Below are 14941 nucleotides of genomic sequence, written 5' to 3'. Positions count from 1 at the left end.
AGATCGGTACTTCGATTTGTATTTGTACTATAGTTTTATAGGTAGTAGCAGAATAATAATAAAATAATAACTAATAACTTAAATAACTAATACGTCTTGTAGTATTTTAGAAACTGCAGGGCGGAACGGAATGAATATATTTATTTAATAAGGACGTGAGTTTTTTTTTCTTGTATGTGTACATGTTTTGTAGTAGAAAAAAATACTTCGATATTGTAGTTATTTGTTACTTTTGAGCGGTGAATATATTCTTCTGTTTTTTCAAACATATCTATTATCTGCGGTCTGAACTTGGAAAAGGTCAATAATTTAGTGAGCTATTAATATTATTCTGCATATTTAAGTATCATATTTTACAAATATAAGAACGGATCCCTATAATTTTTTTTCATATTACGTTCTTTTTTTGTGGCAACCAACAATACAATATTGCTACGAACACCAAAGGCTGATCAAAACAATACTCCAATCATACTAGAATAATTATTGTGTATATTATTTAAAAAAATAAAAAACAATTATTTAGCATGAATAAAATAATAAATTAAGTAGGTACAATGAATGCCAACTCTATATGAGACTTGATGGTGATAATGCGAGCAGTATATTATGCCTACCTGTTGTGTATTATTGAAATAATATGTTTTATGTTTATTTTGATTGCGGACACGCTGATGAGCGGCTATAAGTGCAACTCAGCCACTTTGGCAGGCAATGTGCGAAAATTCAATTGTATACATACTTATACCTGATCTGCCCGATGAACCATTGCAAGCAACCAATAAACAAAAAAAAAACCATTTCTCTTATAACCATTAGCAACCGTATACAAACAAATATTTTCTTCGTAAATCTTAAAATCTCTGTTTGAGCAACTCTCCGGGTCGGACCTATCGGGTCCAATTGTGAATCTAAACCATCCAGGATTATGTCTTGTTAGATTAGTAAAATAAAATAAAATAAAATTGTACTCACGCAGTTTTTCTGGTAACGCCAACAACGGAAAATGGAAAATGGAGTCGTAATAATCGAATAATCATATTTCATACAGATAAAACCTAAATGTTATCTCTACTATCGACCATTATGTTTTATGTAAAGAGAGGGTATTTACGACTTTAAATAAAATCGAAGGGAATAAAAATGATACGAAAATTATCACTTTACAAAATTTAAACTTTACTTTATATAGTGAAACATAATATTAATACCTAATATTCAATATTATACGACATATTTCTCCATGTTCATCCATTTTTTTTTTTTGCGATGGCCTGCAGTTTAACGATTAGTTTTGTCATATGGACAATTTTATAAGCTAAAGCTTGCTGTAGCTTTTTCAATTCAAAAAAACATTCCGGAACTCAAAAAATAAATCACCAAAAAAATTGTTCCAAAATATTTTTTCGTATAAACTTTCTCCTGGAAATTACGAACAATTAAAAAAAAATTTGAGACAAATCGTCCAGCCGTTCTCAATTGATGATTGTTATACATTTTTGGTTCCATTATATATATATATAGATTACAAAAGCATTATGAAATATTATATTTAAATTTGGCAAACATTATTTTAACTCCACGATAATAACAACATATTATGGTGTGCACTTATTATTATACTATACAATATACATAAGTATACCATAACTCATTAAACATAACATATACCGATGATATTGTAATACATATATTGTGTATGCACTCACTTTTCGTAACATTTTTTTATTAGAAATATAATTAATTATGTAATAATATTTACACTAATAAATATGAAGATGGGTATTTCGTGTATAATTATTTTTTTTTTTTTTAATGAGTTGATGTAACTCGATCCATTTCTTATTTAATTGCCATCTAGGTTGAAAATCTAATTATATAGTAGGGACTTCTACTTTTCTACAGTATAAATACCTAGAACATAGTTCAATAATCATCAGTGTACTCGTTGTTTTTTTGGTGAAAACAAATTTATTTTCAAACATCACATTTTGTCAAAGTGTATACATATTTTTAGTCTAAAACATATTCAAAATGGCTACAAAGGTAAGAATACATTCAATACTTATTATTTACTAATTTTTAACAAGTGCAATTATCATTTTTATTTTTACATTGTTTTACACTACCTAGGTACCTTTAATGTATATAAAATATTTTTTTTTTATAATCATATATTATGGTATCCATAAAATAATATTTAATAAATACTATAATAAACTAGCCTAACCTAATAATAATATGCTAACATTTACAATTTTCAAACAATAGTAACTATAATTTAACGTATAATTATTATATCTTATACTTATCATTAAGTGTTTTAAATTGAATGATACCTTAAATAAAGTTATTTTTACCGCACTTAGAAAAATGCCATTGACTTAAATTACACGTTCTAATGTCGTTTAAATTACATAGGATATTCCGCTGATTATTTAGACAGACGATGTGTATAAGTAACAGAACGAATTAGTTTTACAAACATTATATTTTATTATCACACAATAATGCACAAGTATACATGTTATATTATCAACTCAATACAAACTTAACGTTGAACATTCCAGTTGATTATGTTTGCCACTTTGGTCGGGCACTTGGCCTTTGCTTATCCACCCATTGCGCACAAGAGTTACGTGGCCGACCATCATTACGATCACGCACCTGAACCATACCATTTCGAGTACGGTGTAAAAGATCTGCACACGCACGACATCAAGAGCCAGCACGAGGTGAGCGACGGTCACGGTAACGTCAAAGGATCGTACCGTCTCGTGGAGCCCGACGGTTCTACCCGAGTGGTCGAGTATACCGCTGACCACGAACACGGTTTCAACGCCGTTGTCAAGAAGATCGACGCACCCCATTACCATGGCGGGCACTCTGCAGACACCGAGAACTACCATCAACATCACGAGTTACTTCATCCGTACGAACATTCGTCGTACGACAAGTATTACTGAAATTAAAAAAAAAAAGATGAGGACGCCGATTACACAGGAAAATGTATTGCCAAACAGCTGGCCATATGGTACGAATTATTTGCTGTATTATGCATGTCGTGTATATTTTTTTTATTGAATAAAACATTCACCATTGTTATTATAAGACACGTTGCAGTATTTTTTTTGTCCACGCATGACAACCTTATCACACATTATGCCCAAAAATAGCCCCATTAAGATATTGAATTGATAGATGTGATTTGGCCATTGGCAGAATATATTTAACTCAAAAGAATCAACCTGCAAAACGTATTATAGAATTGTTTCATTAAATAGTTGCTAAGTGGTGTAGTTTATGTGTATATGCGCCTGCACATCCATGCACAACTGTACTTTATCGTAATTTATTAGGGTTCTAAAATTTCATAAATTTTTTTTTTTGAAATATTTCATTATTTGCATGTTTGAAATATTTAATTTCAATGAAAAAATGAAACTTTAATTTAAACTATAGAAGGAAGTATAGTTAACACCTCTGCTTAGTTAAATATTAAGTGGACAATTCTATAGAAATGTTGTTTACATCTTACATTATATATTTATATAGTTAATAACATAATAATTATCTACCTTATATAATATATCTCCTTTATATATTGATAATCACTGATCGGGCATGAAATCAGCCTGACTATCTAGTGATGATTTTATAAAACATACCAAAAACACGAAATCAACAAAATATATTTCTCAATATTTCATTTAAACATTTCAAAGTGAAAATTGCTTGTGGAATATTAATTCATACTCATAACCTTAATCATTAATCGTAATAAAGAATACCATTAATTAATGTAAAAACTGTTATTGAAGTAAAGGTAGATGTGAGTGTAATTCAATTCAAATGTTTTGTCTAATATTATAAACATATCTTAAACTCCTTCATTTGTTATTTGTCTGTAACGTTTTAACATTTAGGCCGCCAATTATTGACTGATAAAAATGCCCTTTCGTTTAACACCAGGCACTGCAGGCGTGGTTTCGCAAAAATGAGCTCGGGGATAGCGGTGACGACTGTTCGCCGGCTGACCTATTATAGTCTACCGCGATAAGAAAAGTAACGAAGTAATAGACGTTACTCCTATCTTAATCCGAAATCGTACATTCCTAACCTAAAACTGCTGGGGACCTACTCAAAAACGACACTGATCAAGGCGAGAACTGTTCAGGCGCCTCTCGGTGGAAAGATCACAAAAATGAAAATACTGTGAATCAATTGCCAGCGAGATGTATTGTCAGAACAATGCTAATATGCATGCTACAAATACGACAGCCCCCCAAACAACTACCATTTATTATAAAAATATAAACTATAATTATCTTCAATGGAACCCACGTATTATTTTTACACACACATGCGAGATGAATAATAGTTAAAAGATGTATGTTGTTAAAAAAAATGTATTTGAAATTGTCAATAACTTTGGGATTCTGAGCAGAGCGATGAATATATTGATCTGACAATGGTATGTGTTTGTTTTTCACTTAGTCAACTTCAGAAACTATTCTGGTTAGGAAATGAATATAATTGGAGCATCCAGAGGTCAAGATTGAAAATTCATAGTACCTAATTACTAGTTTTCAAAAAATTGGTGAAAATAAAATAAAGGAATAACTGTAATACAACTTTTGAGTTTTGACAAAACGTATTTTGGTTTTTTGATTTAACTGCTCTTAAAAAAATAATCATAGTCAACATGAAATTTACACTGAATGTTTGTATTATAATTTTCTATACATATCATAACATTTTCATAATATTTTGACTCTTTTCTTCAGATATTGATAAGATTGACTTAGATTTGTACTTGTTTTATTTAATTATTATCAATAAAAAATGTTCACACTCAAAAAAACTTAATTTTATGTAATTAAGTCCCACTATTCATAAATCATAAAAGTAAAAAAAGGTTCTATATTTACATCCAAGCATTGAAAATGTAATATATAGTTCCTGGTTGGTTTTAATATCTTGAACAAAAAAAAAAGTTTACCGGTAGGTCAAGTTTTTTGAGAGAATTTGAATAAATTTTTTTTTTTATTGATTTTAAGCCCTGTAGCTATGGCCATTAGCTGATTTTGAAGGTTTGTAGGTTTGTTGGTTTGTAGGCGGGACGAACGGTAGGTTGTAACACCTGTGTTTGTGTTTGGCAGAATTTTGATTATTCACCCGTAGGTTTCTGCCACGCGCGGTTGGGGGATGGAGGCCCCCCTCCCCACAGATTTCTGTCCGGAGAAAAGTGCCACCCGCGACCGAGGTTCAAACCGGCGATGGTGCAAGTTGCAACCGACGACGCCTTAGTCTACTCGGCCACTCTGTCCCTCCATTTGAATAATTATGCCATAAATTAGCGAATTTTCATCGAAGGATTTTTTAATTTTATTATTAATCAAAAACGAATAACGCAATGGATACTTGAAATTTTCAGAAAATGTCTATATTTTTCTACTACTAGTATTTTAATATTTTTTGAACTATTTATAGCTATTTTAAACTTGTTTTTGTAGTTAATTTTTATAAATGTCAATGAAAAATGTTTTTCAGTTAGAAACCGTTAAAATTTAATACAAAGCATATTAGGAAAAAAAGTCAATATCCTTCAATAAAAATCGCTCATCCCCACAACGTGTCCAATCATCTAAAACCATAGTACAATAGAACAAATAATGATGAATTTTAATTTATTTTTCTGTTAGTAATAATACTCCACTTTATTGACAATTATTATTATTCATATCCCATAGGTTATAGTATTTTTAGATTCTGAGTGGAGCGATTAAATGTATTGATTTTTTAGTTTTTTTTGTGTCTATGTACACGATAAGTATTTAAAATAATGCATCGATTTTCAAATTCAGTATGAGCGAAGACGGTATGTCAGTTAGATTTAAAAAGAACAATTTTTATGAATTTCTATCTCAAAATAATTTGAAAATTTTCGTCATTTTAACGCATTTTGTCAATATTTGAACTTTAAATAATTATAAAAAATTGTGAGTATAAAATACATATTTATTTTTTAAAAATAATTTCTTCAAACGACATTTACTGAAATATGTAGATTAGAAAACGAATGAAGGATTTAATGCTTTTATTAGCATACACATTTTTTAAGGGGCTAAGGCTCTACAAGTCTTTTCCATCCCACCCCAAAATGAGCACATCATGCATCCATAACAAATTTTAGTTACTTAGTGCATAATATAAGAACACATTAATATTAGATTCATGCGCGAACCGTGGGTGCTAATTTTGTTCTGACCACAGAGAATAGAATAGGAATGAGTTCATAAGTCATAATTCGATCGAAGAATAAATTAGGTCTTTAAAAAATCACTGACAAAGCATTATTTTAGATGGTAATTATGCACATACATGATGCGTTATAAGAATATAAGATATAATTACTTAAATTACAATTAACCAAAGCTAGCATGTATACGTAATAACAGACTGTACTTTTATTGTTTTTGCAAAAGAGATTTCAGAACTTGCAACTCCGCATTCTAGCTTTAACCAAAATATAAGTACTCACTTCTATTTAAAACTTATTATCTATGATTCAGTTACAACTGTAAGACGCTCATAATAAATTATTTTATGAAAAGTGCTTAATAGTATTTACAATGTATAATTTACTGTTTATTTATTATTATTTAATATATAATTATTCACCAGTTATTTTAACATAAAGTATAATATTATGATCTTTATTAAATTAATAATCCTATTCATAAGTTTTTCTTTTTTGTTAAGACGTCAAACCATATGTAAAATAATATTGTTTTGATGTTTATGAGGTTTATGATGTCTATAGTTAAAAATATATTATTAAAATGTAACTAATATTCAACTGAAAAATAATATAGGTAGGTTAATGTATAATTCAATCACGAAGTCAACCCAAAGTTTTTTTTTTTTGCTCTCAATTCTTTCATTTTTTCTTGTATACAATTTATTATTATGTATAATTGTCCATATTTTTTCTATATTTTGTAACCTGACTTTTCAAACTAATATTATATGTTTTAAAATGACCCAGGATGCAATTTACGTACATTTCAAGAATTTCCGGCAGCAGATTACGCAGACATGGCTTTATCTGGGTTATTTATAAGTTAATTTACATTTAAAAAAATGAAATTATAATCATTTGTATTTCATTACTACATAATCTGATAATATGCAAATCAACGTATAGGTAGGGCATATGTCATCGAACAAGAACCTTTCATTACTTTTGTTTTATTCGGTTTCCGTGAGGATACATGCTATAAGCAAAAAAGTAGTAGCTATCAATAGATAATTTATTATTAAACAAATAATACTATATCTGCAATGTTAAGTTAAAGTAAATAATCGTGTAAAATAATATTTATTGTATTGTTTTTAATTCGAAATAATATTAACACTAATATTGACAAAGATAGCATAATATTTGGTTATACGTTTTTATTTTTTAATAGAAGCGTAATTCACAACAGTCAGTTAGACCGTCGAATTTCAATTTAAAATGTTTGAAATAATTTTTTACATAATTGTTGTCATTTTTGTGGCGATGTGGTGTTACTCAAAATGGCAAAAGAGGCCATTTGAAAAATTGGCAGCTATTATGCCGGGGCCTACTTCTTACCCGATCATTGGAGTAGGATATCAGTTTATTGGATCAACAACAGAACGTAAAAAAAATAATATTTTATTCTTAAAAAAATATAATGTTACCTCGATGTATATTTTTGTAATATTTTTTAGAGATCATGAGCACAGTAATTGGATATGTGAAAGATTATAATCTCGAGCCATATAGACTTTGGATTGGACCATATTTTGGAGTAGTCATTGTTAAACCAGAAGACCTACAAGTAATTTCATTTTAAAAGCAATTAAGGTATACTTACTGAGATTTGATATTGAAAAAAATTAATTATGATTGAAAATGTATAATGATAATCAGATTGATAATTATAATGAAGTTTGACATAATTAAATTTTATTTTTTAACTATATTATGATATACATATAAAACACATGCAGATAGATTAGGTGTTATAATAACTATTAGCATTAACATGTATGAAAATCAATTTTAAACTTTAAAAATACTTCTCCTTAGTACCAACAAAAGTATCAACGAAATATAAAATTAATAACTTTAAAAAATGACAATATATTGGTCTATAAATCGTAACCATACATTTTTTAGATTGTCTTAAATAGTTCAAAAGCGCTTCAGAAAGGCAGTATGTACGTTTTTTTCAAGAACATTGTTGGTGAAGGCTTATTTTCTGCACCAGGTAAGTTATGTACAAAAGTTTAAACTATTTATATTTGTAAAAGGTAAAAATAAAATAATTTTTGTGAATACAAATTTACGTTTTATCTACTATATTTTTGATTATAATTCAAAATAATTTAAAACAATTATAGTTGACAAATGGCGGAAACATCGTCGAATCATATCGCCTTTGTTTAGTGGTAAACTTTTGGCACAAGTTTTCCCAGTATTTGTCGAGAAAAACAAAATCCTTGTAAGGAACGTCACGAAACAATTAAATAAAACACAAGCGTTCGATATCTGGGACTATATTGCACCAGCCGCACTTGATACTATTTGCGGTAAGTAAACAATATTTTAATCTTTAATATTTGAGATAATTATCTAGTTTCTTTATTATTTCTAGAAATTACTATGGGTTACAATCTTGACACTCAATCGAACAAAAGTGAATGTGAATTTGCCGAAGCAGTAATAACGTAATATGAAACAAAACAGTCATAAAGACTTAAATAGTATAACATAATACATTGTGTTTATTATAAAACATTATAAGTTATAACCATTCAGTACGATTTCGTCTGCAAATCAACAACATTTTTTTCTAAATTTCCATACTCAAAATTTTATTTACATCTATCATTTAGTGCCTTAAATTCGTAATTATCAACCACGTCAATGTACTTTTAGAGCAACAGATTTAGACGCGATGCGAATTTACAAGCCATGGTTACATCCAGAATTTGTTTTTTCAATGTATGTAAAACTCACTGGACAGCAAAGAGTCTTTGAAAAAGTGCAAACATTTCCAAAACAAGTATGTCGTTTAGACTTAAAGATTTTTAAAAAAACACTACACAATATCCAATAATCAGATGGTATGGATCTAATGTATGTATGTAATAATTTATTATTATTTTACTTGCGTAGTAGAAGATTTGTTATTGTGAATAAATGCCCAGGCATTGTGGACAATACCCCAGACTCTAGAATCTAGATGTAGGTATATTGTTCTAGGTCAAGTCAACATAAACATAAACAAATCCATAAAATGGGCAGAAATAAAGGTCTATACAATCGGCTTAAATTACACATATACACACACTTATGAACATCATTAATAAAACAATTTATTAAGATTAATAGTCAATACACTTACTTAATAACGAAACATAATATTACGAACAATGCTCTAGTGGGTCCTGCTAATCCGGACGGGGTTAGGAAATAAAGTAAATGAAAAAAAAGCATATGGAAAAAAAAGCAAATTGAAAAAAAGCGAATGAAAAAAAGCATAATGGAAAAAAAGCGAAAACAAATTATTATTATTTATTATTATAGGTATACATTTTACATAATAACAAAAATTACTACTAATGTATTAATTTTAGGATTATAACCTATGCTATAGCATACTATATTTTGATCAAACTCATATTTCGGGAATAAATAGACCAATTGGAATTTCACGGCCAGGTAAAAAAACTAAATTTCGAAATATCCCGCCAATCTTCCCACCTGTTACGTAAAATGTACACGAAACAACTATTAAAAATGCAGAGCGTACTAATAATCAAACAGAAGGATTTAATCATCGATTTTCTAAACTCGATAACTATAATCATCCCTCTATTTGAACACTGATTAAAAAAATTAGATTAGAGATAGATTTAGATAGCACTATCATGTTGATGCACTTAATATGTAATACCTACACTTATGACTTATTATAACATTATAATATACATAATATATTTAATTAATGAATTATTTTTATTTGATTTTTTTTTAACAAACTATTTGTAATAATTTATACCTATAATAATAATAATTGGTTTTCACTTTTTTTTCCAATATGCTTTTTTTTCACTCGCTTTTTTTCAATTTGCTTTTTTCCATATGCTTTTTTTCACTTGCTGTTTTTCACTTGCTTTTTTTCCTTTGCTTTTTATTCACTTGCTTTTTTTTCCTAAACTCAATCCGGACGGTGACGTATTATATGCGACAAGTTGTTTGACGATCACTAAATGGCTTGTTATAATGTATACATACGTGAATTCGTCATTTTTAGGTAATCAAAGAGAAGAAAAGCGAATTTGACCAGAAAAAAAAAGAAATTAATGCTAAAATAAACGTTACCGACGGTAAAAACGGTGAGTTATTTTGGAAACGTGGACTTAAATAATGATTGTGTAAATAAAAATCCAGGTTTTTAACACTAGTTATCAATTATTATATATATTACCCTACATAAATAGCAGTAAAACCAAAAGAAATAAAAAAAAAATATAAAACTAACAAATTCTAAATAACATGTATTAATTTTTAGAAAACCAATCAAAACTATTTTTGGATACATTGCTTGAACTGAACAATGATGGTGAACATTTTTCAGAATCTGATATTAGAGATCACGTTGTTACCATATTGTCAGGGGTAAATATATCGTTTATCTTTTGTAAATGTTATAATTTTCGTATGAAAAATGTTTTGAATAAAATGTGTAAATGTAATTACAGGGCAGTGAAACCAGTGCTATCACAATCTGTTTCTGTCTTTTGATGTTAGCTATAGAACAAGATATCCAAGTAAATATAATACAATACACCTAAAATATAACTAAAATATACAGATATAAGTCGTTGTGATATCTATTAAATATTAAATGTTTATAGTATATACCAATGTTAAATAAGTAAAACAAATTATTTTGTTGGTTGATTTAGTTTATATTTTAGGATAAGGTATATGACGAAATTTACCATATATTTGGTGAAGGTGACCGAACAATAACTATTGAAGACACTACTAGACTTGTGTACTTAGAAAAAGTGATAAAAGAAACCCTTCGGTTATACCCTGTTGGGCCAGTGTTACTCAGATCAACTGAAGAAGATCTTCAAATATGTGAGTGAATTTAAAAATGTACTACAAATGCATACGATAAAATCAAATTAACTGTTATTTAGTTTCAAGTGATTACGTATTGCCTAAAGGAACAACATGTGTTATAAGCGTAATAGGCACACATTATAATCCTGATTTGTACCCGAATCCTTGGACTTTTGACCCTGAAAGATTCAGCCCAGAAAATGTCGCTAAACGTCATAGATATAGCTTCATACCTTTTAGTGGTGGTCCAAGAGGTTGCATAGGTAAAGTTATATTTTGTGAAATAATAAATATTAATGAACAATTACAATATGTATACTGTAATACTATATTATATTTCAATTCAAACCACAGGAACCAAATATGCTATGATATCGTTAAAAGTCGGCGTGTCTACGTTCTTGCGAAATTTTAGCGTACATACAGATATCAAACATACAGATATTAGGTTAAAATTAGGTTTATTGATGAGAAGTGCTAATGGTTACCCTGTTACGATTCGACCACGAGTCAAAAGACCGACATATGAGTGAAATCAGAATTCACTAGGATAATGCACAATTGATTAATGATTAATCCGATTCATGAATTTTTTAAATGTTAAAATTAATGTATTATGTGTATTTTTGAATACAGTATATGGTGTTGACAAGAATAAACTGCCAAGTGGAGGTTACATACTCAGTTGTTTAATAAACGTAATTTGTTTACTGCTCAGAGCTCCAGAAGTTTTCTTCACCACTGTGATAACTTAAATACGTTTTTATTTAAATTATTCCAATCAAGTTAAAATTAAAACATTCAATATCAAAGAAATATTATATTGTTCATTGATTATGAATTATATTCGTTCTTAGGAGTTAGATATGATATAAAAAAACCCATTCACTAAAAAAGTTAAAGTTAGATTCTTTAGGTCAGTGGTGACAAAGCACGGCTCGAGGGCCATATTCGGATATCGACCATTTTTTTAAATGTGTTAAAATTAATTCCAAATTGAAAAAAAATACTAACAATGTAACTAACATTGTAACGTTTGTTAAATTTAAGATTAATTAGTATTTCCCATTTCTTATTGTGTAAATAATAGTCTAATTTGTATCAGTGTACCTATATTAATCTGTGCCAACAATGAAACATAATATTCACTAAAGGAAATATTTGAACTCTTGGTCCGCCAATAATTTTGTATAGCTTTTTGTAAAAAAATCATACTTTTAATTTAGATTCATTATATTTATGTATACTTACAATATGTGTCTAATATTTATCTTAACTTAAAAACCTCAAAAAATAACTTTAAATTATTAAATTATGATTATCTATAAACTATAGTAAATAAAACATATTATTTAAATAATTTTAAAGGCAACTCAAACACAACTTCACAAAATATTCTTTAAGAAAACACGGCAAAATGTTGTATCAATACAAATTTGCTTTTGTCTGTTGGTAAAGGAAAAAAATGTTTTTTTAAATATATCATACATCACAAAAAGATTTTTTAATGTTTAACATCATTTGATAGATTATAATAGGTATTTTTTTTAAATTGACCTTTGACCTATTTTAAATTGATTTGTGTTATTTTTATCATTTTGAACATAATTATTTTATTGAATTTTTAAGATATTTATTTAAATACACGATGCATTAAAAATAATCATATTTTTTATAAAATAATGAAATAAAAACAGTTAAGTGTAAATGCATGATGTCATTCCTGAACAACAACCAACTTTATGATCTTATAATTCATCAGTTTAAGTTCATAATTTTTATTTTCATTTTTCCCATGTTATTTAAACCCTAAAAAACGTCTAAAAAAATATTGCCATGAAAAAAAAATCATGAATTGTAAGGTTAATAAAATTGGGTCTATTGAAACTTAAAATTATAACTCTAATAACATATTATATGAACAGTTACAATTGAATGACAATAACTTAACAAAATTAATAGCTGTTAATGACGATAAATTTAGAGCTACCTTCATTTCCATTAATTAAACAAACAAAAAACTGACAAGACTTTAATAATTAATCAGACTGTTTCAAGGGAAAGGAGGACAGTCGACATTTTTTTAAAGGTTGTAATTACATGTACTGAACGGGCCGGGAGCATAAAAAATATTACGCGTGCCCGAACGCCAATGCTTTTGAGCACCACTTACACCTAGGGTGGAGAAATAATATGGAGATAGCTGGGTGTGTAGTGATGTAGTAGTTCAAACAGTAGTGGTCGGGGTTGCCGGGCAAATACTGTAGAACTACGTAATGCGTGTTGTGCGAAAAGTGTGTTTTTGAGTACAAATGTGTTTATATATGTGGGTGTGTGTACAATAAAACAATAATAATAAAATGGTAACACGGTTTTTGGTAATGAGTTGCTGTTGCTGTATAATACACAATAATAATGACACAAATATAAAAAATCACAGCAACACAAATGTATAAAATATAATATAATAAATAAATCAAAGCCCTTATGGCTATAACAGTATAATATTAAAATATAAATTAGCCCTTCTGGCCCAACAAAGGAAAATATGAAATATTATAATTGATTATAATATTAATACGCAGCCTTTATGGCCAACTGGAATAAATTACAATAAATAGTAGCTATTGAGCTGTTAGCTTATATAAGATAAGTGTAAAATACAAAAAGCATACGTGGCCCTTCTGACACACGATACTATAATAATAAGAAAATATCTGCGGTCCTTATGACTCAACAGATTCAAATGTATAATAAATAACTAATAAAATAATAAAAAAAAACTCACAGTTTGTGGAGCGCAGACTGGCCAGCTGGTCCTGTACCTATGCTATAATACGAATAATAATAACACACACAAACAATAATATAATAATTTACCAAATGATATATAAAAAAACTCAGGCGATTAGCTCCTACGATATAATAAATAATAATTTAACCGGCGATTCGCGCACGGCAAAAATACAATGAGTATTGATAACTGGACCAATATAATAATAATGCCCTTATGGCTCACAATAATAAAAGATTACAAATTTCATATATATGCCTAGGTGTATATTATACTCGAGCCTGGTCACTGGCACGACCAAATGGAAAATTGACACCTTGGCCGTGTTAAATAATATTCGCGTGGACGGCGCGGCGGCGTGCGATAACGTTTAATCTACATATTATATAATAATTCACAATCACATAATTAATACACAAAAACAATGAAACAAAAATAAATAATTAAAAATGTGATGATGTGTGTGTGACCAGCTATTCTCTATATCAATATTGTTGCGGTACAAACATGTACTTATACTTAAACATACACAAAATTAAAATATCTGATTTGAATTTTTTTTTTTGTTTGGAATAGTTTTTGATAAAATGATTAGGAATCTTGTATTTGAATATTAAATCCAAGAAATAACATTTTTATGAATTTTGAATTCAAAATAAACAAAATTTCTTTATTTTGACGAATAGGTAAGTATATTATTTATATTATAGTCTCATAAACAAATAAATCGTGATCTAAAGCAGCTCGCGATACTTTACGACCTTATGGCAATGATAATTAATTTTCAAAATTGAATAAAAAATATACAAATCGATTATTTTACAAAATTATATTACTCATCGCTATTATAAACAACAACAAAATCAGCAATAGAAATATTAGTACACGTATACAGCTCATGCTTATTACGTATGACAATAGTTGCATTTTAATCAAGCCCATTTGAAAACATGTATACTATATCCGGCGAG

At 28.4% G+C, this 14941-nt stretch overlaps 2 protein-coding genes and 1 long non-coding RNA gene across 3 annotated transcripts; 2 read left to right on the top strand and 1 right to left on the bottom strand.

The window, feature by feature from the left end:
• Positions 1-1909: 1909 nt before the first annotated feature.
• On the top strand, positions 1910-3111 carry LOC111037590 (cuticle protein 7-like). Its single transcript, XM_022320247.1, has 2 exons — positions 1910-2046; positions 2571-3111. The coding sequence occupies exons 1-2, from the start codon at positions 2035-2037 to the stop codon at positions 2964-2966; spliced, it is 408 nt and encodes a 135-aa protein (XP_022175939.1). The 5' UTR covers positions 1910-2034; the 3' UTR covers positions 2967-3111.
• On the bottom strand, positions 2971-14077 carry LOC111037592. Its single transcript, XR_002604893.1, has 2 exons — positions 13965-14077; positions 2971-3248 (listed from the first exon to the last, which is right to left on the bottom strand). It is a non-coding gene; the product is annotated as an uncharacterized LOC111037592 (long non-coding RNA).
• LOC111037586 (cytochrome P450 4C1-like) lies at positions 7238-12429 on the top strand. Its single transcript, XM_022320244.1, has 12 exons — positions 7238-7688; positions 7762-7871; positions 8213-8303; positions 8437-8625; positions 8691-8763; positions 8975-9101; positions 10356-10437; positions 10614-10720; positions 10804-10872; positions 11023-11191; positions 11254-11439; positions 11531-12429. Exons 1-12 carry the CDS (start codon positions 7523-7525, stop codon positions 11707-11709), a joined length of 1548 nt encoding a protein of 515 aa, XP_022175936.1. The 5' UTR covers positions 7238-7522; the 3' UTR covers positions 11710-12429.
• Positions 14078-14941: the final 864 nt, after the last annotated feature.

Source organism: Myzus persicae, unplaced genomic scaffold (genome assembly GCF_001856785.1).
Source record: "Myzus persicae strain clone G006 unplaced genomic scaffold, MPER_G0061.0, whole genome shotgun sequence".
NCBI lineage: Eukaryota > Metazoa > Arthropoda > Insecta > Hemiptera > Aphididae > Myzus > Myzus persicae.
The sequence above is the reverse complement of the archived record's forward strand: the minus strand, read 5'-3'. Positions and strand labels throughout refer to the sequence as shown.